General features: G+C 37.5%; 1 protein-coding gene across 2 annotated transcripts in view; it reads left to right on the top strand.

The window, feature by feature from the left end:
- Positions 1 to 5,346: 5,346 nt before the first annotated feature.
- Positions 5,347 to 27,137, top strand: part of LOC124860244 (dedicator of cytokinesis protein 2-like) — a 143,451-nt gene continuing 121,660 nt past the window's right edge. Inside the window, exons 1-19 of one of the 2 annotated variants that reach the window (XM_047353368.1) lie at positions 5,377 to 5,519; positions 7,129 to 7,195; positions 7,281 to 7,364; positions 8,974 to 9,014; positions 9,134 to 9,189; positions 9,278 to 9,374; positions 9,467 to 9,615; positions 9,859 to 9,994; positions 11,976 to 12,133; positions 14,435 to 14,516; positions 14,692 to 14,827; positions 15,693 to 15,768; positions 15,993 to 16,069; positions 18,271 to 18,521; positions 18,774 to 18,872; positions 19,041 to 19,113; positions 19,412 to 19,515; positions 23,496 to 23,694; positions 26,987 to 27,084. In XM_047353368.1, the coding sequence (XP_047209324.1) occupies positions 7,337 to 7,364; positions 8,974 to 9,014; positions 9,134 to 9,189; positions 9,278 to 9,374; positions 9,467 to 9,615; positions 9,859 to 9,994; positions 11,976 to 12,133; positions 14,435 to 14,516; positions 14,692 to 14,827; positions 15,693 to 15,768; positions 15,993 to 16,069; positions 18,271 to 18,521; positions 18,774 to 18,872; positions 19,041 to 19,113; positions 19,412 to 19,515; positions 23,496 to 23,694; positions 26,987 to 27,084 (1,860 nt within the window). In that variant the 5' untranslated portion in view covers positions 5,377 to 5,519; positions 7,129 to 7,195; positions 7,281 to 7,336. Of the gene's footprint in view, positions 5,520 to 7,128; positions 7,196 to 7,280; positions 7,365 to 8,973; positions 9,015 to 9,133; positions 9,190 to 9,277; positions 9,375 to 9,466; positions 9,616 to 9,858; positions 9,995 to 11,975; positions 12,134 to 14,434; positions 14,517 to 14,691; positions 14,828 to 15,692; positions 15,769 to 15,992; positions 16,070 to 18,270; positions 18,522 to 18,773; positions 18,873 to 19,040; positions 19,114 to 19,411; positions 19,516 to 23,495; positions 23,695 to 26,986; positions 27,085 to 27,137 lie in introns of both variants that reach the window. The other variant, XM_047353367.1, reaches the window with a different exon arrangement.

Genomic DNA, 27,137 nt, shown 5'->3' with positions numbered 1-27,137 from the left:
ACAATATTTTCTGGAACAACATCCATGACATGATTACAATTTTGCAAAATACTTTTTACAAAGAAAGTTTTCCCGCAGCCGCTGGGTCCAACAATCATACATGAGAACGGTGCTCTAAATCTAGGATCAAAATCAATCTCCTGTAAATCCATGTGACTTTTTATTTTATTTCTTCTTCTTCTTAAGCTCTAATAACCGAAAGGCAGAGTTGTCCCGTCAGAAAAAAGACGTCTCTTATCATACACCAGTCGAAACCTTTTAAGAAATGTTGCGTTTGTCAAGTGGAATCTCTTTTTATCCCTCCTGATCGTGTGCTGAGGAATTTCAATGAAACTCTCACCTGACTTCTGTAAGTAGCCCTCGACCAGCCCTTTGATGCTGTCAAAATTGACCCTCTCGCTGCATTCATGCGTCTGAGTGATGCCTTTAGCACGTATCACTACCTTTTTACGGTTTTTAGTTTGGTATGCATAACTCTTGGGTCCTGTCGATGCAAACTCCGAAATGCTGTCACCATCTAACTCGTCAGTAAGATCACCCAGATAATTCCCCAATTCCAGAGGAGTTTCACCACTTTTTGTCACATAAATCAAACTGTCCGTGTCAATATAAATCAATCTGTCCTGTAACTTCTCCATGCTGCTGAGAAGTTTTAAACGTGCATAAGCGGTGGTGAATGCTGCTATAAACACATTATTTGTCTTACTTGGTGGATATATGACACGTTTGCTGTAGTTCCACTGCACTACACACATTTCAGGGTTGAAAAAATGAAAATAGTTAACCCTGTATTTACTCGAGAACATGAAGCTGAAAAAGTCTTCAGGGTTAGTGATGACTGTGGTCTGAGACAGATCACTTCTTTGCGCAAATTTCCCCCAAAAACTGTTTAAACACAATTTTGCAACCTGCCTTTTGGCAGGATTCATCTCGATTTTCTCAGGGTCTGATTGGATGCCCAGTTTGTAGTCGCTTATATACTTTGACTTGCTCTCCTGATCCACTGCTTCAGATGGATAGCCTGAAGCCTCCTGCTTACCCTTTAAAAAGCAATGAATGTAACCTTTAAAAATTGTATCACTTCTCTTTTCAAAATGCCACACCTCTGTGATTTTAGCAAGACGATAACTACACTCCAACGCTTTACAGAGTTCTACACTCGCCCAAACTCCCGTCAGAGCTCTGTCCTGATCATTATGCGTGCAAGGACCTGACTGGTAATTTAATTCAGCGCATGTGCGGCAGAGAGTGAACACAAGTTTACCTTGGGATGTTCTGTAAGGTAAAACAGGGAACAACAGGTTACGTGGTGGGTAGACCACAGCTTTGATTATACCGAAGTAGCTGCTGGGGTCATCAAAATCTTTGTAAATGATGGTGGGGTGTCTGAGGGGAAAAACGCAGTTGGCGTTTACATAAGGGTACAGAGATGTGTAATCCACATAGTGTACAGTTTCATCCGGTTCCGCTGTGTACCTCAACTTCATAGGACAGGCTAACCTCAGTGTCAGGGTCTTCAAATGCTGAATGTCTTTGAACCATAACACTTGTTACATTGAAAATACCAGTACTGACAAGAAAAAATGTCGGTAAATATTTCAGGAAACCCGGAAATTGCGGAATCTACTTCTGATAATTCACAAAAGCACAATGTGGTGGGTAGACCACAGCTTTGATTATACCGAAGTAGCTGCTGGGGTCATCAAAATCTTTGTAAATGATGGTGGGGTGTCTGAGGGGAAAAACGCAGTTGGCGTTTACATAAGGGTACAGAGATGTGTAATCCACATTGTGTACAGTTTCATCCGGTTCCGCTGTGTACCTCAACTTCATAGGACAGGTGCGTCCACCATACAGCGCATCCCGGGGGGATAGCGGTTCGGGTGCATTAACTTTCTCAAGAAAGCTGATCACCCCTGGGTCTGATTTTTTCATTTCAATCCACTCATGCTCCCATATGACTTCGAGACGAAGGCCGTACACAGTTTGTAACACCTTGCTTCTCTCAACAGTGGCTGCGTAAAACTGTTCAAATGCGACCCCTCTCAACGGACACTTGTCATGAGGCATGTAACACTTTTTACAGCCGTGGAAAAAACAGCCGTAAAATTCAAACGCAACTTTGACACCGTTAATCTCTGCATACCCATCCACTGAATATGGCCCGATTTTCTTTTCACCCCTATTTAATGCATGCTCGATAAATATGGCTCTACTGTCTGCAATCCAGCCGAGCCATTGAATGGACGCGCTGGAGAATGTTTTACTGCTACGTCTGTAGTCCAGAGGTGATGGAATGGCTAAGGTTTGAGGAGGAAGAGCTCTCAGTCGAATCTGTAAACAGTTTTTATCTGAGGTTTAAAATACATTCACTCTCAAAGAAAAATAGATAGTTCTTAGGACTTACTTACTTTCTGGTGGTGCTGGTAACTTATCCGGTGTGTCTTCAGGGGAAATGATGATAATTGACGGGGGAGTATTCAAAGAATCAGTTTTAATTTCTGTGTTAAAAGAAAGTTCAGTTGTTGTTGGGGGTTTCTCTTGTTTGGAAATAATTCGCCTTCTCAATTTTGACTGTCGATTCCAGCCACTGAACCCTCCAACTTGATCATTCGGGTTTACCTCTCTCATCAAATCTATAAATTGAAACATTGTCAAGGGTTAACTATAATATATATATATATATATATATATATATATATTTTATTGCATTTAACATTTATTTACCATAATCTGATTGTGTCAAGATGAAATTATCAAGGTCATCAGCGGTGGGTTCTATGACAAAGAAACAAATATATATATATATATATATATATATATATATATATATATATATATAAACAATATATATAAACAAAATTAGAGAACATTCACATGCATTTAATGATTTCTTAAAAATGAATACTTACTTACTTACTTACGTTTAAAGATGTCATTGTGCTTTTGTGAATTATCAGAAGTAGATTCCGCAATTTCCGGGTTTCCTGAAATATTTACCGACATTTTTTCTTGTCAGTACTGGTATTTTCAATGTAACAAGTGTTATGGTTCAAAGACATTCAGCATTTGAAGACCCTGACACTGAGGTTAGCCAATGAAACAGAGCCCCTGGACAACATTTACTCACAGTATTTATACCAGAACATGACTATGTTTTTAAGACCAAAACCCTTTCTTGAGTTCAAAGGTGACATGGTTATCTAAGGAACAGACCTAATGTAACCCCCCCCCCCCCCCCCCCCCCCCCCCCCGAATAACCTTTTACTCTAAGATGAAAAAGTAAATGTTTTAGAAAAGCTACAGGTAACTAAAATTATCATTCCTTTTTTCTAAAATGGAGTCTCTCATGATTCAAAAACAAACACATCATTGCTAGAGTCAATTTGTAACTTGGAAACAGTATACTGAAGTTCTTTTTTTTTCTGTTAATCTCATATTCGTCTTACCTATTTCAGCTGCTTTTCCAGTATGTTGAGGCAGAAGCTGAAGGTTTTTCTCGTTCCATCGATGTAGTGAAGCACAATTTTTTTATTTACTTTTTAGGTCTTTTCTATTTTGAACTGATTTAGACTGGCTCATATATTCAACAAATAGGTCCTGCTGTAAAGCAAAATGAACTTACAATTCTGTCAGGTTACACAGTTCATTTATTAGGATTTCATGTGATAGGTCAACATTAAGTTGATTATACCTTTAAAATACAAAAGGATGCATGTCTTTTTTTTTGTTTTTTAGATGTATTAACGCCTGAAAAAACATACACCCTTAAACACACCCCTGTGTGTTTTAATTGGCTCATTTAAGGCCTTCCCCGTAACACTCTTAAACACACCCCTGTGTTTTAATTGACTCATTTAAGGTATCGCCCCTAATGACGACAACCAATCAGCATCCACTGTTACGCCCCTTGGACACACCTCCCTGCTTGACCACGTGACGTCCTGCCCACATGGCAACCACATGGTGCCCACATGGCCCCCACCGGAAGTCCCGCCCTCACCGGAAGCCCCGCCCACCTGTCAAAATGTTTGATGAAAGGGTGCACTTAAATTCTCTGATGGGCACCACTGCTTAGAAAGGTGAACCTGATGTTGTTTTTACTGTACTTAGATATTTAAACAATTTTGGTTAAACCCACTTAAATATACCCTTTTTAGTAGTTTTATTACTTTCTTTAAAGTACCATTGCTTTTAAACTTTTTTTCTCCTGTCAGAACTGTGTACAGGTTAGTGTTTATGTGTCTCTGTAGCTGAAGCTCACTAAGGAGGCTGCACCTGGCTCATCAGGAGGAGCTTAAATAGGAGCTGGTAATCAAGATCTTAATTCTTGCTGTATATAACTCCTCAAAGTACTAATAATTATTTTCGTTGTTTCTCCTCAGCATTAACCAGATTCCTCCTTAGATGTCCAATGTCGGGGCTCCAGTGGTCTGCTGCCTTGCTTCTAGTTTTTCCATGGAGAAACCCTTTTGGGCTCCCTTCCTCTTCTGCTCCTCTGGCAGCTCCTCTGGTTATAACAGAACCGTAGTCGTAGTTTTATCAGACCAAAGGACATGTCTCGAAAAACCTTTTGCTTTTGTTCTGGGATTGATGCATACATTTCATACCAAAGCATGTTCATCTCTGGAATCCAGAACCTGTCTCCCTCCCAATGATCACTGGATATTCCCATTGTGTTGATACTTGTCACCTTCAGGCATCTAGAAAATATTACTGAATGATGAACAAGATTTGCTCAACAATTCTCTTCCTGACATCTTGGCAAATTTATTCTGAATGCCACACAAGGAAGGAGTATGGATTTTTGCCTTAAAAGGCCTTCACAGGTATGCATGTGGTTCTGATTTTAAAGAAAGTTGTAAAACATTTATAAAAAAGATTCTTTTATTCTGGCATTTAGGAAATAGAAATAATTGTTGTAACACTAAGTGGCCCATAATAGGAAGGGTTTAGCTTATTTTTAATACCAAACAGTGAGGGAATAAAGATATGTTTTTTTATGTGCACTGTGCTTGTATGTATACTTCAATTTAGCTATGTGTCTGAATATAAGGTGGATCTATTTGTAGGGTAAAATGCCTGGAGATCACAATTGTTTTGAATTGGTTTTATTTTTAAATAAACAGAATTGAACTGAGCAGAACTAAATATGCTCTTTTGCATTTTTACATGTACTGTGTTGGACTTTGAATAGTTGATGATGTTACAGTCTGTCTAAATTAGCAATCTGGAGGCACTGCATAAACCTGGGTGTGACTCCACCTTGTTGTATTCTACCACTTCCTCTTAACCGCTCAGAGGCAGGAAGCGAGAAGAGACAGAAGAGGAAGAAAGGCAAAAGGGGTAGGGCCTATTGCTTTCAGTTAATCTACAAAAAATGCAAAAGAGAGAAGTTTAGAGGAGAGATAAAAAAGGAAAGGAAGTAGAAACACACTAGTAACAGTGGCTATTGTAGAGCAGACTACATGAAATCATGGCTCCTTGGACAAGGACTACTACACAGCGGTATGGTGTTGGTAAGTCAAAAAAAAAGGTCCTCAATTTTTAGTTCCTTCTTATGTGTCTGGATGCATAATCTGATAAAGTACATTTTGCTGTCCTAAATTACTGTTTTATTGAAGAGTCTTTGAAAAAGAAGTAAAAATGCATAAATTCCTGTGTGTTGCTGGTGCAAAAATCTTCAGAGGTCTTCAGGATGAGAACATTCTCTTCAACTCCAACCTGCAGATTTGTCAAGCTCAAATGTTATACAACATTGACCTTCGACACAAGGAAACTCAAGGGGGTTTGCAGTAGAATGGCAGTCCTTTGTAAAAATTCAGACTGTCTGGGACATGATCCAACAGAAAAAAACTAAATGTAATTTTAAAAGAAGTTCTTAGAGTTTGGCTTCGCACAAGACTGTTAGCACAACCTCAGTACAGTCTTTACAAGGTGTGTGGTTTAATATGGCGGAGCTTATCACAGTGTGTTTCTATTAGATTTGCAATGCTGCCAAAAACTTGTCAAGGACACAGATTTTTTATCTTTCATTTGGGCTGAAATTGCTGGAACGGAAAAGCTTTTTGCTGCCATTACATGGCGTTATTAGTTGATAAAATATGCTGCGTATTTATTTCCTAGGAGGAGTTAAACCTTTTACCAACCCGGTAGTCCACCTTTTAACCCGAGACTGATAATGAAAGGAGCATTGACTGATGAAAAGAGTTATTTGAAACAAGTATTGCTTCAACATTTACTGTATGTTAGAAAATAGTTGATATTCTTAGCTTGTGTGAGTCTAGAACACAGGAAGTGCTGGCAGATGGAAGGAAGTTTGTATGAGTTTAAAGCTTTAAAACTGAAATGTGTACCAAACATTCATGTTAAGATGTACTGACCACATGTTACAACACAAAGCTAAAAGGTTTTAATTGTAGCCTAAAGTCTTTCTCTGTGGGGGAGAAGCTAATACTAATGCTCTGCTACCCGGTTTGCTTTTTCCTCCATCATCCTAATATCGTAAAACACACATTAGGCTGTTTCTCAAACTGTACAGAGCAGTAAAGCAGCTTTTTCCCCCCTAACAGTAAAACCATACCAACAAAATGGCAATAAAATAACAAAAGATTTTAAAAATGTTTATCATCAAATAAAAAGATATCAATTTTTGTAATGGATAACATCAACATTTTGGCTTATTATTCCAAACAGAATATGCTATGTATCGTTTTTTAACCTTTTTTTAGTTGTAAAACTATATAAAATATTCACTTGTTTCAAATTAAATATTTCCTGCTGCAGTTTATCTTCAAAGTGAATGTGGCAACTGTTGCAATAAGGTTAGCAATGGACCAGAGTGTCTCATTCATGAAACTAAAATTATGGCTGTGCTAAAATTTGAAAAGGAACATCTTGAATGGCCCAGTCTAATTTGTTGGGTTTCTTTAGATGGATAATTTTTTACCAACTGGCATTGCATGATCAACTGAATTAGATTTTATAGCAATATAATTTGGACTGGATTGGATCGACATTGGACAATATGCTTGGGTTGTATTATGAAAAGGACTGATCTGACATGAATTTGGACTAATGTGGAATTTATATACTTTTATATTAACTGAATCTATTTTCCTTTTAAAGTGCCCCTGGGTAACGTTGGCTATGAATTTGGTGCAATGTAAATAAAATAAAATGAACTGAAATAAAGGTGAATGTTTCCTTTTTGGGCAATTTGCTATTTCATGTAATCGTGAAACATTACCCTTTAATGGCAGTAATTATTTATGTTTTAGTTAAGTGGAATTTTGTCAGCCGAGGAGAGAAGCAACTGTCCCTGGAAATAGGAGACATGGTCCACATCCAGGAAGCCTGTGATGGTAAGTGTTGTGATAATAATGCTCCTATGCAGTGATGTTTTTATTTACTAGTCAAAGTTAATACTATAATTTATGATGCAAATGATAACGGTCTAATGCATGGGTGCTACTTTTAGTTATTTAAATTTCATGGTAAAACAGCAACAGGTTAAAATGTGAAGTTTTTACATTTTACTCCCGAATTCTATGAGAATACGATTGATTTTGGACCAATAAATGTTTAAAAAGAATGCACAATTTGGCCCAGGAATGATGATGAACAAAGTTATTTTACACTCTGACTTCTTTACATACCGAAACACATCAGTTGGACAGATGGTGCCGAAAAGCATATTTGACATATGAATGAGAAAAACAGGAGTGGGGATAATTTGCTAATAAATAAAAACTACTAGATATAGCATTATACATTAGTAATTACCGATGTGCACTGACCTTTAAGGGTGCAGCTGCCCATAATGCAGAGGGTAATTTTGATCCCTTTTTGAATGTAAACAGTACTTTTTTTTCAGATAAAAACACCAGTCAGCATTTCTAGTATTATGTTTTATTATTATTGCATTACATTTAGAGGCTCCTCAACAATACTAAAGTTAAACGTTATCATAATGTAAAGAATTTGAAGAGTTACAACAGACAGATACTTTTGTCAGATTATATCATATAAACACTAAAAGAAGTTGGGAACAACACTTGGTCATGTATTTTCTTAAGTAGATGTGAAGCAAGATTTCAGTGTTAGCTGATAACAATGACAGATTGCATTTTATTACAAATTTATTACAGATTAAGTTTACAAACAGTGTCCAAAACCTGGCAATACGGGAAAATAATGTCAAAGGAAGATAAGCATTTCAAAGCTTTGCATCATAATCATAAGCTCAAAGACAAATGACTCTGAGTAAATATCTGCTCCGGATCAGTTCGCCCCCCTTTTAAATTTCATACTCTCATTTCATACTCATGAGTTGCCATTTCGATGTTTCCCACTTCCATTTTATTCCCTTGCACAAAATACTTTTGTATATATTTTTCTTAAAGTAGAATATCTTTATGAATTATAAACATAAACATTCATAAAATTCTAAAACTAGTTCTGTTTTTAAATTGTATTGCATACTAGCTCTAAATTACACCCCATTTAGTTGATTATGGCTGGGATTCCTGTTTGGGCCAGTTGAGTCCTATGAAATATGGTTATTACCCCTGATGAAACCAAAACTATGATGGGACTTCCTGCTGGTAGATCTTATTTACTGGAAATACAGTACAAACCCACATTTACCGTATTTACTGTAGATTATAAAAAGACTAAATAAATTATTTCAAAGCTAGTATGAAGTATGAGTACTAAGTGACACAAGGTCGGTACAAAACGTTTCTCAGCATATGACTCTATTTTGTTCCCAAAAATGTTGGGTACAAAAGGTCAAAACTACAAATGTATCAAAAGGTAAAGGGGTAAAATGACCAGAACTCTTAAATATCTTATCACAAAAAAACACTGTAGAATGCCTGCGTTCATCCCTTTGTTTTATTACATTGTAAACATCCTTTATACATTGTTTTTCTCATGCAGTCTTATGGTGATATTTGGACTGTTTTTCAGGGTGGTACAGAGGATACCTGGCAAGAAACAAATCCCTTAAGGTAAGAGGCCACATCGTGTTTAAACTGTGCATCACAATGACATAATTTACAATAACATGATTGTCGATCTTTTACTGACTTCCTTCTTGTCCATCCCTGACACATGTTTTCCACTCCAGGGAGTGTTCCCTTCATGTTTTGTCCATCTGAAAGAGGTCACCATTGAAAAACGAGGGTGAGTGAATTTGTAAGACCACCTCCTACAGTTAAAGAAGTTCAAAGTCCATAATGTCCATAATGTCTTTTTGTTTGTGCAACGTTAGAGATGAGGAAATTGTGACATCTGCTGAGATGCCCTTGGTGAAAGAGGTGACCACCACACTGAGAGAATGGGGCACCATATGGAAGCAGCTGTTTGTGGTACAAACCAAACCATTACAGTTTTGTTTATGAATGTTTGCTTCTTTGTGTTTGAATTTAACACCATATTTTTTGCCTGTCTATCTTTCTAGAGTAACAAGCAGGCGCTTGTGAAGCAGGTCCAGAGGCTGATGTGGGAACTGATGGAGTGGCGCTCTCAGCTGCTGTCCGGAACACTGCCCAGTGACGAATTTAAGGAGCTCAAGCAAAAAGTTACTTCTAAGATTGATTACGGCAACAAGTATGCCTACACTGATAATAAAGTCACTGTTTTAATCTAATATTTTACCCCTGCTGTGTCACAAGCTATTAAAAGTGTCTGTTCATCTTCTGGTTTTGTCACCTGATTACTTTGTCTTTCGACTCCTCTTTTCATGGTCATCCAGTTGCTCCTCAGTTAATTGCTTTCCTTTGTAAAATCTCTTTATTTTCTTCATCCTCATTCTAATTCCATTAATCCTGTTTTTGCTATTTTCCCATCAAGGATCCTTGAGCTGGACCTGGTTGTCCGAGACGAGGATGGGAATATCTTGGACCCTGAGCAGGCTAATGTCATCAGCCTTTTCAGAGCACATGAGGAGGCCACAACCAAGATCAATGAGCGCATTAAAGAAGAACAGGTACAGGACAGAATGTGAAGAGGAGGGCTACACAAAGGGTTCAAAAGCTTTGACAGTAATGTGATTTGTTGTATGTCCATAAGATCCTTGAAAAAAATAGTTTTTTGAATGAAGTATACTTATATAAAATTGCAGGTGTATCATGTTATCTCTTTTGTCTCTAGTTTTGCACAAAAAGCCCTACAGTGAAACTATTTGTTTGAAGCGAGAAAATCGGATATTTTCCTCTCTCTTTCTCAAACCAAAAGCCTGAATACTGTCGTTGATTTATTTCAAATTACTGTCACTACAATGCCAGTGTTTTATAAAGATGTGTAACAATGAAGAAATTAATATTTTTTTTATTGCAGTAGCACACTTTCACACTGAAAATTAAAGAAAAATCCAAAGTTACTGTGTCCCCAATAATTGGGGTCATCTACTCTTCGTAAGAATGATTAGAGTCAACCATTAGGTTTGGAGGCTTACTGGTATAAATTATTTTCCGTCCTACCTCCACCTACATAGACATGTGGAGTTTTCTGAATGCTAATTGAACTTTAATTGAAAATGTGCGATTTGGTCAGCCGACACTAAAATTGAGCATTTTTGTAATAAACCCCTGGGTGGTTGCACACAAAACAAAGTATGAATCTATAGGAAAGCACCTCATGCCCACTGTTATAAATGACGACAGATCTGTAATACTGTGGGTGTGTTTCTTTCAAAGTTCCTGAAAACCATGTTAGAAGTTATGACATCATGAACTCTTTAAAATACCAGGAGATTTTAAAGAAAATCGAAAATGAATAATCACTGGGACTAACATATGACAAAGCAGAAGGTGCACCATACACAAAATAACCTTCTACCGTGGTGATGTCAGCCGTAACACCCAAATATTACAGAAATCCTGGTGAGCTGAATGAGCTCTCTTTATGCAGGGGCAGCTCTTGGTGTGGGCCCAGTGCACCAGCTCCTGAAGGGGGTGCTGCTTTTCCAAACCTACATAGAGACAGAAAACCATGTGAACTGGAGCTTCCACTTTGATTCTAAGTTTTATTCTTACACTTATTTGATCTCATCAGAATGACTCTGTTTTAGAAAAACCAACAGCATCAATCATTTAAAACCTTTTTTCAACCTTCTATTATTAGTGTAAAGATGTGAAATAAATTGAAATAATTGTTTACACAGGGGGCTGCACGGTTGCGCAGTTGGTAGCACTGTTGCCTTGCAGCAAGAAGGTCCTGGGTTCGACTCCTGGCCGGAAGTTTGCATGGAGTTTGCATGTTCTCCTTGTGCACGCGTGGGTTCTCACTGGTTCTCCGGCTTCCTCCCACAGTCCAAACACATGCCTGCTAGGTTAATTGGTCACCCGAAATTGCCCTTAGATGTGTGAATGAGTGTGTGCATGGTTGTTTGTGTGTAGCCCTGCAATGGATTGGCAGCCGGTCCAGGGTGTACCCCGCCTCCTGCCCGTAGACTGCTGGAGATAGGCACCAGCTTCCCTGTGACCCACTATGGAAGAACCAGTGGAAAATGACTCACTGCCTGACTGTTTACAGAGGGACCACAGACTGAAACCATAAATTAATTTGGTATAATAATCAAGTTTTCTACATAACATAGTAAATATTAAATAGCTTGTATACATTAAACTTTTACACATGCTGCTGTGGAGGGGGGCACCAAACCATAATCTTGCCCAGGGCACCAAAATGGATAGGGCCGGCTTTGTCTGTAACCTTGTCAATTGTTATGGAAGAAGACTAAGTGCTGCAAGATTGTACAACGTTTTAACAGCAAGGAATGTTAATAATCATCACACACATGGGTTCAAGTAAAACATATTTTATATATAGGATATTTTCTGTCCTGAAGAGACATACTGAAATTAAAGAGTTGATTTTCAAAAATCAGTAACATAAGATTATAATATTGCAAGAAAAGACAAGATTCCAGATAGTGATCAAATGTATATTTTTGTTTTTCTCTGCAGTCTAACATCCAGACAGACCACAGTGGGATCTCAGCACGAATTCAATCTTCCCCCACCCACAGCCTCTATGTCTTCGTCAGGAACTTTGTATGTCGCATAGGAGAGGACTCAGAGCTCTTCATGTCCCTCTATGATCCCGTCAAACAAACCATCATCAGGTATCAGTAGTCATTCTGCCCCGCTTTTCTCTCTAAAGGATTTCTGTACATGATATGTTTTGGAAATATTTCCAAAACATATCATGTCTGAAAAAGATTGGCATCAATAATTAATTTGTTAGGACTTTGAAACTCAGCTTTTCAATAAATATTAAATGCTTTTTTGTGATTTTACAGAAAATTGTATCTCATGATTTAGACATGTTGAAGGGAATTTAGTTTTCTATTTTTCATATAAAATCATATGAACACTTGTTGAAAATAGAGGACACTTTGGAAATGCATTTAATGGTAAGAAAATCTAAATTTCTCTTTAAACCATTTTATCTTTGCCTCCATCTCTAAGTCGCATAAAACAAGTATGAACACTCACACTCCAAACTAAACATACTTTCCTCCATGTTTTCTTTATTTTCTGGTCCATATACCTTGCCTTCGTTCCTCCATTGTTGAGCGACACTAAATTATGACAATTTGCCAAAAATAGACATAAGGAAATTAAAATTATAGGCCAGCAGAAACTGAGTGGCAGGACTGTATGGAGCCTGACAGAGCTGATGTTAAGCCCCATCACTCACTGTCATGCTGGGTATATCTGTTTCTCAGCCAGGGTGGCTGTAAGTATTACATTAGACCTAAATCAGTCATCGCTTTTTCAGTACAAATCAACTACTATAAGATTGTTCCTTCACTGCGCGGTCATTTGTTCAGAAGTTTTATTCGCTTTCATCTTATATGTTCGCTGTGTTTCTTTCAATTGGCTTTTATTGTTGCACTGTCTTTGGTTTGCTTCATTCTTACACTTTTTTATCTGTCCATAGCTCTATAAAAAATTATTTACAGATATTTGGTTTTCATGCCTTTCTCACATTCAGTCACATTTCAACCACAAATGTCACTGTTTTTTGTTTTTTTTAATAGATTTAATATGACTAATATAAAATAGCGCATGATTGTGGGGAGGGAAAAAAAGTATATTGATTTAAATTTTTTTTTATAACCAATAAAATTTGGAAAGTGTGCTGTGCATTTGTCTAAAGCCCGTCTGAGTCAATACTGTATGGAAGCACTATTTGCTGCAATTATAGCTGCAAATGTTTGGTGTTATTTCTCTACAAGACTTGGTAAACTAGAGACAGAAATTTTTGCCCATTCTTCTTTGCAAAATAGCTTAAGTCCAGTTAGATTGGACAAAAGAGTATCTCTGGAAATTCATCTTCAAGTATTACCAAATGTCCTCAATTAGATTTAAGTCTAAACCATTCTACCATAAAAATGTGAATGAATTCATACTGTTCCATTGTGGCTCTGGCTGTATGTTTAGGGTTGTTGTCCTGCTGGAAGATCGGACTCTGCCCGAGTCTCTAGTCTTCTGCTGACTCTAACAAGTTTTCTTCCCACATCGCCCTGCATTTAGCTCTGACCAGCTTGTGTGTCCTGCTGGAGAAAATCATCCTATCAGCAAAATGCTGCAACCACCATTTTTAACTGTAGGAATATTTTCTTTTGCATTGAGGCCAAAAAGTTCAGTTTTGGTCTAATTTGCTCAGAGCCCTTTTTTCCACGTTTTTGTGTCCTTTTCACAGCTTGTGGAAACTGCAGATGGGACTTCTCTTGGCTGCTTCTCTGATTTATGAACTTTTTATGTTGCCTGTCAGTTTAGTTTAAAGGCCATGTTTTGGCAAATAAGCAGTAATGCCATATTGCTTCCAGTTTCAGATTATGGAGGAAATGCTGGGTGAGATGTTCAAAGCTTGGGATGTTGTTTTGTATACTAATGGGGATATAAAGTTCTACAAAACGTTACCTGCTGTGTTCCATGGTATTAAAAATGCTGTTTGCTCACTAAAGTTCTCTAACAAACATCTGAGACCTTCAAAGAGCATTTATATGGAGATTCAGTTACAAATAGGTGGACTCTATGGACTAATGAAGTGATTTTTGATTGTTTCCAAGGGATTTTATCTGTTTAGGGGTTGAAGAATAAAGAGAGCATTTTCTTCATAATCATGCATAACATTTTGCCTTTCTTTGATAAAATAAAGTTCAAAGAGTATCAACACTTTTGTAACACACTGTATATGCACATCCGTTTTTTCTGTCTGTCTGTTTATACTTTACCCATTTGAACGGCACATTATTTTTTAGCTGTAAGAGGAAAATGTGTTTAGAATTTAAAGATTGAGACATTTTCATTTTAGTAATAACTCTTTTTATGTTTTAATACTACACTAAATAAAATAACAATGGAAGAGTGATGAATATTTTACATAGAGCTAATGTTTTATCATCCTTTTGCAGTGAGAACTACTTGGTTCGCTGGGGCAGCAGTGGTTTCCCAAAAGAGATTGAGATGCTGAACAACCTGAAGGTTGTCTTCACAGTAAGTGACCACAGGAGGGCACTCTTATACTGTCTTTCATATTAGCAAGATACTGCACAGCAGGACAATGAATGAACTTGTTACCTGTCAGAGGATTACATTGTTGTCTTATTTTCCTCTTTGGCTTGCCCCGAGGGGTTGTTTTGCTTACTTGTTCTCTGCCTTTGTCCACCAGGACTTGGGAAACAAAGACTTGAGCAGAGAGAAGATTTATCTGATCTGTCAGATAGTGAGAGTAGGCAGGATGGACTTAAAAGAAGTAAACAACAAGAAGTGCACTATGGGCCTCCGGCGACCTTTTGGGGTGGCAGGTAATTCAAGTGCAGAGAACTGAATTTGTTTTGGGCCAGTGTTGAGCTAAAATGACATTCCCAGAAGTCCACATATTTGCATGTCAGTGGTTAGTGACCATGTGTACCAGCTATTTTCAAATGTTTCAACTTAATTTCATAAGGAGTTTACAACAATGAAGCAGTGACTTAATTTCATACAAACATTCATGTTGGTTTAGGAAACTCCTGACATGTTACAACAAATAGTCTAGGTGTCACTGTAACCTATTAGCAAACTAATACACCAACAATGAGGTAAAGAAAAATGCAAGAATCTAGATCAGTCAGTAATCTATTCTTAAGGGGAAACCATTGGCATTTTAGTAACTTTTAGCATAAAACACAAATCTTATTCTTAAGAATGCAGCAATGTGCTTCTAACCTATTTAAGAATTTTTAGAATAGTTTATAATAGAATGACGTATTCTGTTGTTATTTTATCAGATTTTACCAGTTAAGCCAGCAAGTTCGACTTTCAGTCAAAACTGCGGCGTTTTATTTTTTTTGGACAATTATTATTATTTATTTATAAATGAAGTAAATTATGCTTCAGTTATATTTCCCCATTAGTGAATTACTTAACAGGGCCAAAATTATTTTGCACAGGTAGCATTAAAATGGGAAATATGATGTTGATGATGACATTTCTTTTTCCTATTTATACTGCTGTAGCTCACTATTGCTTAAACAAGTGCTGCTGTTCTCATATAACTTGTTTTTGGTTCAGATTTGTTGATTTATTCCCTATTTGTTCAAGGAGAATCTGACATATTTAAAAAATGGCTGGGCAGCGTTTGTTTAGATTTTTTTCATCAATGACACATTTACTTTCTCTTCTTGGTAGTGATGGACATCAGTGACATCATCAAAGGGAAGATTGAGTGCGATGAGGAGAAGCAATTTTTCATTCCCTTCTTCCCGTACGTTTTATTTTCCTGTCGCCATAGCTTTTTCCCTTTGTTTTCTTTAAATGTCCAAGAAAGTATCTATTTAAAAGCTGTTTTTTGGATTTCTCAAAAGTTCCTTCATGTTGTTAGAACTGAAGGGTTTTGTGTTCTTGCAGCTATCAACAACCACAAGATTTAGAAAAGTTTTTTTCTGTACATTGAACTGTATTTCCTTGTTGTTGTAAATGTGGTTTCAGGGTAGTGGCTGAAAATGACTTTCTCCACTCCTTGCTGAACAAAGTGACAGCATTACGAGGAGACAGTGGCGGCCAAGGTACTGTTCCGCTCTAAGAGGCTTTTTCTTTGTTTTACCATCCGCATGACATTTCTTGCTGAAGTAAGTTCCGGATGCAGCCAAGACGTCCACAGGTCTGAGGGTGCTGCTGTCATTTGTGGCCAGATAAACTTGTTAGTCATTGACTGAATCCTTCCTTCTTCTGTCTCCACCTTAAATGGGACAGGCAACATTTTTCCTTGATCTTTTGTTTTTAGGTACCTACTACACCATGGTAACGTATGCAATCTGAGTTGCTGACACCGTCATGTTCGAGAGTAACTTTGCATGTTAAACTGCACTGTTATATCTCTCAGGCTTTATCTTTCCCTTGTACCCATCGGCTCCAAGCATAGCCTAGATATGAAGGGAGCACCTGTGGCAACCACATTTCAGGCTCTAATATTACTTGCCTCTAATCTCCTTCTCTTCTCACTTCAAAATGCATTTGCCATAACACACACACACTCCACACTAACACTTGCAACATTACAAAAATCAAAAAACAACCCAATTATTAAATTTCAATTCAATTCAGTTTATTTATATAGCGCCAATTCACAACACATGTTGTCTCAAGGCACTACACAACAGTCAGGTACATACATTCTAATTAATCCTAACAATTGAACAGTGCAGTCGGAGTTAGTTATTTATTCAAATTGGATAAAAAGTTTTTCTGTCTAAGGAAACCCAGCAGATTGCATCCAGTCAGTGACTTGCAGCATTCCCTCCTCCCAGATGAGCATGTAGAGACAGTGGACAGTCACTGGCGTTGACTTTGCAGCAATCCCTCATACTTAGCATGCATGTAGCGACAGTGGAGAGGAAAAACTCCCTTTTAACAGGAAGAAACCTCCAGCGGAACCAGGCTCAGTGTGAGCAGCCATCTGCCATGACCGACTGGGGGTTTGAGAGATGCAAATTTGAATTATGTTTGTCTGAAGCTGTCTATAAATGTTCAGGTATTGTATTTGCGCAAACTGATCAGATACAAAAGCATTTTTTTTTTCAGACATATACCTCCTTACACTTTTGCGTATGTGCCTTGCTGCCAATCTCAAGTAAATTACCATCACCTTCCTACATATTTGAAACTTTATCATATATAGTTTTATCATCAGCTAAGATAAGCTGCCAAACCTTGATTAGCAGGCTGAAAAATTTGCAATCTCACAGAGAGAAATGCAGCACATAGGTGCCACTACTGCAGAATTGATAAAAGTGCTACTTAAGTTTTGTACCAATGACCGAATATTGTTACTCGGTCTGACGTTACACCATGCGTGTGCAAGGTTTACTTACCCTTGAATACTAAATGCTTAATCTGAAAACTCCTGACTTGCTTCTCTTTACAGCCAGATAGTTCATAGATGTGACAGGACTTGATGCTCCACAAAATCCACCTAATTAATGTTTCAGGTTTTAACTCAGGTAAGGTGGGTGTTTAGATGCATGTGGATGTATGGCAAGATAAGAAACAGGGGGACAGCAGTTTTATTCTGAACTAGCTTTAGTGTAAAAAAATAATTTAGCTCTCATGCCTCAACTTTAATTTGTGTTGGAAACACTTTCAAGCGCTGTTTTGACACAGACTGAAAGTTTCATTGATATTCTTCTTAGCTTTTTACCTTTTTTTTAGCTTTTTTCTTAACACTTTTTTCCTTGAGCGTTTCTTTAAAACAGGCTGAAGTGACTACATTTGCACAAGTAAAATGTAATAACACTGTTTTCTTAATTTTTTTAAAAGTTTTCAGTTAAACTGTCATATTTTTATTAACTTTTTATTTTCTTTAGACTGAGCTCAGTTTTGCTTCCAGCTCAAACAACTGAAGTTCCCAGGCAAATATCAACATGGTTTGAGTTTATGTTAGTTATTTTTTATGTGGTTGATCACATGCAGGCAGTATCACAGAGAAAACCTTCGTTTGTTTCCCTCTGGACCTGCAACATTTTCATAGTAGTCCATGCAAATAATGTACAATCATCTGGAAAAAAAAGAACATCAAATGTGTAAGGATCAGATTTTGCTGTGATTAAAAAACATCTTAAAAATGCTTCATCCTGGTCAAGTCTCATGATCATTGAAGGATTTTGAGACTTTTTTAATAAATGTCTTGCTTAACATAGAATATTTTCTCACGGAAATATTCATTTATTTTAAAGGACAGCTTTTCAATATCTCTAACTGTGCTCTTCAGGATTATGGGTCACCATGAAGGCTCTGGTGGGCGACATAGTTCAGATTCGAAAAGAATACCCTCACCTCGTGGACCGCAGCACGGTGGTTGCACGCAAGCTGGGCTTCCCGGAGATCATTATGCCGGGAGACGTCAGGAACGACATCTATCTTACCTTGCAGGGCGGTGACTTTGACAAGTACAACAAGACAACACAGAAAAATGTGGAAGTCATCATGTGGGTCTGTGACGAGGAGGGCAAAGTAATACAGGTGAGCAGCACACAGCAGAGATAGAGCGTTGGTGGGTTTAAACTGAAGGATTTGGCTTATGTGTGGGGCAGTTTGAAGCTGAGTTTGCAGGTGCAGAATTATGTGTCATGTATTATTAGTCAGCAGTAAGTATTGACATCTTTATCCAACAATGGCAATCCATCTAATACATATTCACCTCAACAGACAGATGTGTCTAAAACAAATCTGACATGTTACACTGACATATTTTTCATTGACCTGTTTTCATAGAACTCCATATGTCTGGGAGCTGGGGATAAGGCGGTCAGTGAGTACAGGTCCGTCATCTACTACCAGATCAAACAGCCCCGCTGGATGGAGACAGTCAAGGTAGGTTTGCGGGTGTGTGTGCGTGTGTGTTCCTCAGTCCTCCCCAACCACCTATTTAAGTCTTTTTGAAATAACTTGCCATACATTATTTGCATTGCTCACTTCATTTTACAGGGCCTTAGAACATGCATAGCATTATATTCTCTTATAACATGAGATATCCTGCAGGTAACAGTCTCTCTGGAAGAGATGCACCGAATTCATCTACGTTTCATGTTCAGACACCGCTCTTCACAGGAGTGTAAGTAGGATCCTCTGTTCCTCCCCAGCACCTCTCTGCTTTCTCAATAAGATCAGCACCCCTAACACCTCTCCTCATCCTTGTTCCCTGGAGCATAATGCGATACTGAAAGCACCTAATGATTGTAACCAATTTGCAAAATGACCTATGGCATCATTACTCATGCCTGATTATTCAAATGAGCATTTTTCCCTTCTAAGACGTCTGAAGTCTTCACCCTCCTTGCTCTTTTTCCATTTTTCCCTAATGTGTTTTTTTTTTCTGGTTTGTTTTACACGTCCCACTCCTTCCTCTACAGCCAAGGACAAAAGTGAGAAGAACTTTGCGATGGCATTTGTACGTCTGATGAAAGACGATGGGACAGTTCTGCAGGATGGACTACATGATCTTATTGTCTTTAAGGTGGGACTTTATTAAAGATAAAACAAATGTCTTAACATGTGCATGCTGCATAACAATTCTCTGACAAGCTGGTTCACTTTGCAATGCTTATTCAAATTATTGCTTATTGAGTTACATCCAGGAAATGATAGCGATGCAATCCTTCATTTGTGTTTTACACAACATGCTCAGTGCTGAGTAGATTAGGTGCTTTTTTTTCTTATTTTTTAACCAAAACATATAAATCCCTCAAAAATAAGCAATCAAAGCGTTGCTATGAGTTTCTGACAGAGTAAGCTATGTATGACAAAGTTTTTGAACTAAACAGCACCACCTTAAAACCATAAATTGGATAGAAAGTTTTTCTGAGTTTTTCTATTTTATGAAACAATAAAAAACAAAAAGACAAGGATTACGGTTTTCCTGGTAATTTGGCCTTAACTTTATACATAGTAGCCTATTACGCAGCACAACACTGAAGCAACTTTACTTCAATTAATCACATGCGTATGATTACCTCTTATTTTACAGGACACAACCAGATTTATTAAACAACAGGAGATATTTTGTTATGAACAATTTACAAGGTAAACTCCAAGCAAATTGATTGCTGCCACTGTGATGGAAATAACTGTCTTATAACAATGCTTCCAAACAAAAATCACAGACAAGAAAATTGCAGTAAAAAAATAATTATATAACCTAGTGAACGAAGTTAGTTGTAGTGGTTACTAAACTTAAGCAGCATCAGTAAAGCCTCTAGATCTGCTAGCAAAATAGTAAGTAACTTTGCAGCATATTGTTTTAAATTTGTATTCAGTATGAGCTAAGAAAAGTGTGTGGCCTGCAGCTTTTTCTTCTATGAATGCATAAAATCATCATATCTTAATGACTCCTTCAGCCAAAGATAAACAAATGTTGGACAAAAAGGTTTTTGTGTATTTTAATTAAAAAAAACAAAACAAACTGAACAAGCTCAAGTTCTGCATTCAGCACTGAGCTGGCACAAAAAATACGTTTACCATTTGCCCGTGAGAGACACATTGACGTCTCCAAGCCTCTAAAACAACATCTTTATTGGGTAAACCTTACAAAAACCTTATGATTTCAAAATAAAACCTACAATTTGCCATAAGAAAGCTGTGCAAAACTTAGATGCAGCTTGTGATTTTCTGTAAATAATTTCAAAACTTTGCTTATGACTTATTTAGTGTCATGTAGTGGAATCACTAAAACCTTGATGGCAAATTGTTGCTGTGAATGTGCAGCCTGAAATCGGGCATTGACTGTGTCATACAATCATATGAATATGGATCAAAATCTCCAGTTAATGTTTCCAGGACTATGAATCTGTGCCACAAAGAATAAAATAAAACTAGCAAATGTTGTAGCTCACTAAAATTGTAGATCTATTCAATAAAAGCACGTGTGCATCCTCTCCTGGATGAAAGTGATCACCCGTGGCTCGTTGGACTGCATATATCTGTGACATCTGTACTGGTATTGTTTTGTTTGAATGCAGGTACAGTTACATTTCTAATCACACATACACTACATAAAGCTTTATACGTACACATACTGATTTAGAGCTTTTAAAAAAGCATTGGCAGCTGTTACTGCTTCAAACCTTTGCTGCTTAAGCATCTGAACTACATTAAATTAGACATGTTTGTTGAAAAAGACTCAGCTGGTCAAATGAACGTTAAAACCCATGATAAAGGTTTTCTCAGAAACAAAAGAAGTTGGCAAACATTTCTGCCTACAACATGCTTGGAATACAGATGCATCTTCAAAACTTATTAAGCCAGTAGAAACATTTTGTAATGTCACTGCAGTAATAAGAGTCATCAAAGCAGAACTAAAGATATAGTGAGTTTGGGCAGAAGATTACGGCCTCACTGACAGGTTGAGTGAAACCAAATAGACTTCCTGTTAAATGAGCCCAAGCTAAGATTGAATCCCCATATTGATTATGTGTCAAACGCGGAGAAGATTAATTACTCATGATTCACTCAAATACCAAATGGATGGCCCCACTGTGCCCTCTTAGGCGATTATCTCTCGTTATCCCGACATTCCTCTTGATCTCTCTGCCACCCTTGGCTTGTGTCTCTTACTCTGTGCTGGGGTGACTTGCTTATAGCAAACTGGCAGAGGTGAAAGGAGAGCAGGGTTGTAAAGATGAACCTTCCTCTGTTGTTCTGGTAAAAGTTTTCTCTGTAAAAAGTATGGCACATGTATTCTTTTTCGTCAAAATGTTTAATGACTTTATTCACAAATAGCATTTGAACACATACAGGTACATCCCCCCAAAAAATTAGAATATTGCATAAAAGTGCAATATTCTTTGCCAGTCATCTCAGAAAGTGAAACTCACATACTATATAGAATCATTACACATATTCAAATGCTTTGTTTCTTGTAATTTTGATGATTATGGCTTACAGGTAAAGAAAACCCAAAATTCAGTGTCTCAGAAAACTAGAATACTGTGAAAACGTTAACTATTGGACACTCATGGTGCAGCTAATTAATTCAAAGCACCTGCAAAGGTGATTCCTACCTGAAAGGAGAGGTTGGCTTCCCTGTCATCAGGATGACCCCAAGGGCTAATTAATATATTGTTTGTGGCTGTTGGTCTTCAACAATAATAAAAACACATTGCTTCAGTATTTACACATTTTCTCATGTTGCACTCTATTTTGTGAAGTGCACCAGTCCCTCTTGCAGCAACACAGCCACACAACATGATGTGGCCACCTCTGTACTTCACAGATGGCATGACTGCAACCTCTAAATCTAATGATGGTATTCATGGCTGTAAACATCTCTCCAAAAATCAAGATGTTTGAGTGCATTTGCAAAATTTAATCTGGCTTTTTATGTTGCTTTTGGAGTAATGGCTTCTTCCTTCATGATAGGCCTTTCAGCATAGCTCGGTATATGACTCATTTAACTGTTAATAATCTCCAGCCAGCATCTTCACAAGGTTTTTTGCTTTAGTTCTGGGATTATTTCACACATTTTGCACCACAACGCATTCATCCCTGGGAAACAGAACCTGTCTCTTTCCTAATCGGTATGTTCGCTGCAATTTCCCATGCTGTTTATACTTGCTTTTAGCTGTTTGAGGAGAGAAATGTGGAAATCATACTCAAGGATGACTCCAAAAGTATATTCCTTATATATTGCCTGATATAAGGAAGAGACTTCTTGACTTTTGATTTTTCCGTGTCACACAACCAAGCAGTGTGTTTGAGCTGAGACAAAGCCATGATATCATTATCTGGGCCTTCCCAAATTGTTTAAAAGCATGTTAATCTAATATGTAAACTTCTAAATTTGAACACAATAAAAAAAACATATTCTTTTAAACATGTTCCCTCATTATTTAAAAAAAAGTGCAGTATGACTGGATCTCAGACAGTGAAAAATAAAAGGTTATGTGTCTTTTTATATTGTATTTGTAAATATCTGGTGTCAGCAAGTTTCAATTGCATAATGTTCATTAGAGCTGGTGTTGTTAAAATATCTATTACATTATGAGGTAAAATATATTGTTGTCCATATTTAATTAAATACAGTAACCTTAAACGTTGTGACTCCTACCTGTCATATATGTAACAATAGCAATTTGTTAAATTCATGTAGGAACAACTGACAGTACAGTATTTAAAAGGAAATGAAAGCAAAATTTTATTCCATGAGAAAGATCTGTATCTGATTTCATTCTATTTTTATTCTAAAATCAGGATAAAAAGGATAGATTGTTATTGCTGCTGGTGACCTCAATCATTTTTGTGATTTTTATTCAAAGATTGAACAATTACGTTACAATTGGAAATTCCTAGACTCCGGTCTTTTTCATATTTAACTGAACACAGAATAAATCATTCTTGTTCCTGTGCTGGAACACCTTTTATCATACCATCACGTTTTTACCAAAGCTACGCTGCATCACTGTTTCGTGTAATGGATTGAAATTTACATTGTCTTGCCAGGGCGACAGCAAGCGCATGGAGGATGTGAACTCCTACTTGTCCTTGCCCTCGACCCGCTACCATCACAGTGACACCCACAAGGGGGCAGGGCTGAACCGCAGTGCCAGCAACTTGTCTGGAGGAGGAGGCCTATCAGTGAGCTCCAGAGACAGCTTTACCATCTCTACCCTGGTCTGCTCCACTAAACTCACACAAAATGGTACGTGCAAGTGTTGGTCTAGACATGTGTGGGCTTGTGGAACCACAGAAAATTACACAGGCCAGATATTAGGAGCAGAGAGGATGCTTGAAATTAAGCCTGGCATGTGAAAAAACGTTAATTAACACCTTCACTCGAAGAGGATATAAGGCCAAGCCTAGACAGTGAATAATCAGCTGGCGGTGAAGATGACAAAGGTCAAACTTACTGCTTCCAATGAAAGTTCTTTCAATTCTGTGGATATAAATGATTAAAACTTTACATTTCTGCTTAGAAGTAGAGAGGTAATGCAATGCAAATTTTGGTTTAGGAAAACATCTTGCCAGTTAACACTGAGTGGAACGATTTTGTCATCATAAGTATTATATTCACATAAATATAAGGACAGGCTTTTTGTTTGTTTGTGTTTCTAGATATATTGTAGGTTTTAACAGTGACGAGTGTTTTGCTTTTGTCTATAATGCCCACTTATGCAGCTCCACAGGCAAAATACATTTACAAAAAGAACCTCATCAACAAGAGCTTAATTGCATGTCCACTCCAGACAGAAAGGTGCATCAGACACAGGTGCAGAGCAACAGCTGTTCTCGAGGAAGTCAGTCCATCACCATAATGAACATTTTCCAGAAATATTAATCCCTTTTATCTCATTCACAAACACACACACAGACTCTTAGGCCTGTTTGCTCACAGGTTGGTTCAGGGCCACATTCCAGATGTGCTAACTTGGCATAGTGTGTCAGAAACTGTTGGACCGGGAGAACAGAGAGCTCTTAAATATCAGACAGAGAAATGTGTCCCATGTCAAAAACTGTAACAGATTTGTTTTACAGAAAATTGAATTTGGATGCTCAGGTGTAAACACAAGTAGGGACACTGTGCATATTTGAAGCAGAGATTTTGCTGATTAAATACAAGAAAGATGGGCATAGGGTAACAGGAAAAACCTTGTACAAATAACAAAACAGGTTATTCGCCTGATGAACCACAGCAGGGGTTTCAAATTCTGAAAATTAAAGGATTATTTGTTTGAGCTAATTTGGCCTTAACCTGACTTTTATCCATAGTTGCCAGGATGCTGGATGGAATTGCTCATTGAAATCCAGCGTGGTGCCGTGATGAGTGGCCTCCTGTGCAATAAATCCAGTAATGTAACTTCCTCACCTCTAAATATTCTTCAGTCAATTGTTAGTGGTATTGTAAGAAAGACACAGATAGGTAGGCCACTTAAAATCAGAGGGTAGTCAACGTATTCTGAGGCACATAGAGCTCTAGACTTCATGTGGCCTTTAGATTAGCTCACATACCATGCATAGAGAGCCTCATGGTATGAGTTTCCAAGGCCAAGCAGCTGCATCGAAGCGTTACATCACCAAATGGTGTAAAGCATGTAACTGGATTTAAAGAAGGTAGAGACATTTTCTTCGAAGCAACAAATCTAATGAATGAGTCTGGGTTTTCTGGAGAATGGTCAGGAGAATATAATTTGTCTTACTGCATTGTGTGAAGTTAAAGTTTAGTGCAGAGGGGTTTATAGTGCGCAGCTGTTTTTCAGGAGTTGTATCAGGCCCTTAGTTACAGTGAAATGAACTCTTAATCCTTCAGCATATCAAGGCATTTTATATAATGACATACTCCCAACTTTGTGGGAGATGCCCCCTTCCTGTTCCATCATGACTGCACACCAGTGCACAAAGCAAGGTCCATAAATACATGATTGAGCGAGTTTGGTGTTAATAAACGTGACTGTTCTGCACAAAATCATCATCTCAACCTGATAGAAAACATTTGAGATACATTAGAGCTGTAAGCCTGTAGGCCAGACCTTCTCTTATAACATCATTGTCTGACCTCACATATGAGCTTCTGGAAGAATGGTCAATATTCACATAAACACCATCCTTAACCTTGTGGAAAGCCTTGGATTTAGAATGGGATGTCATTCAATTTCATGTGTGTGAAGGCAATAGGGTGCATGTTGCAACCACAAACCTTATTATATATTTTATTTCAATTTAATGTGGTGAAACAATACAAAGTAGAGCACACCATTAAAGTGGATATAAATATGGGATAAAAAATGTTATAAGTAAAAATCTAAAATGTGTTGTGTGCTTTCGTTTTCTTTACTCCAACAGCCTTAAATAACATCAGTGCAACCAGTTGCTTCTAGAATTTACCTAATTAATCAACAGAGTCTACCCATGTGTAATTTATTGTCACTATAAATGTATCTGTTTTGTGAAAGTCTCTGAGGTTTGTTAGAGAACATTAGTGGACAAACAGAATCATGAAAACCAAGGGATACAGCAGACAGACCAGGGATAAAGTTGTAAAGCAGCTTTGATTATAAAGCAATATCCCAAGCTCTGAACTCCCTCACTGAGCACCAGTTAATACATCAACCAAAAATGGAAAGTGAATGGCAACAGTGGAAACAACATCATGCTGCTGGGGATGCTTTTACTCAGCGGGCAAAGGGTTGATGGGAGACAGCTGAATGGAGCTGAATACATAAAAAATACGGTAAACTCTTGGAAATCCTGTTAGTTGTTGAAAAAGATCTGAGACTAGGTTGGACTTTCAGCTTTTAGTAGGACAACAACCCTGAGCATGCATCCAGAGGAATACAGCAATAGTTTAGATCTAAGCATATGCATGTGTTACAATGGGCCAGTCAAAGTCAAGACCTAAATGTAATTGACACAAGATGCCATCCTTCCAGTATGACTAAACTTGAGCTATTTTGCAAACAATTGCCAAATATATCTCTAGATGTGCAAAAGGGAAGAGCCATACCTCAAATGGCTTGCAGCTGTAACTGTAAGGAAAGCTGAATACTGATTCTGTCAGGCTGACAATTTGACTAATCTTTTCAAAATGTTATTTGTAAAAAATGTCCAAATTTATTTTTTTAATGAACTGCTTGTGAAGTTGAAGGTGTATGAAAACTTTTGCAAGGCACTGCATCTGTCTTTATGTACATCCTGTATATTCTGGTAAATCCACAACCAGACAGATTTCATTTATCTGTGATAAAAATCAGTGAAAAGAGGCAAACTGCTGATTTCCTAAATTGTCAATTTTTGTTTTAAATGTTTTAAATTAAAAAACAATAAGAAATTGTTAATTGTTTTAGTAACCCAATTACACATTGGAAAAGCTTCCCAGTGAATTAGGAAATGCCTTTTAATTATTTTACGTTTTGAGCAGCCTTATCAGCCAGGCAGTATGTGCAGCCACCTGTATACAGGAAATACATCTGGACTGAAAATGTTCTTTGGGATTTCAGTGGGTCTTTTGGGGCTGCTCAAATGGAGAACCAGGCCTGAACTCCTAAGGGAAAACCTGGAAAAACTCAAAATCATCGATGGAGAAGAGGTGGTCAAGGTCAGTGTTAAAGAAACAATGATGACTAAAAGCAAATATGTCTCTGTATAAGT

The sequence above is a fragment of the Girardinichthys multiradiatus genome, chromosome 23 (assembly GCF_021462225.1).
Source record: "Girardinichthys multiradiatus isolate DD_20200921_A chromosome 23, DD_fGirMul_XY1, whole genome shotgun sequence".
NCBI classification, from domain to species: Eukaryota; Metazoa; Chordata; class Actinopteri; order Cyprinodontiformes; family Goodeidae; genus Girardinichthys; species Girardinichthys multiradiatus.
This window is presented reverse-complemented; position numbering and strand designations above follow the sequence as displayed.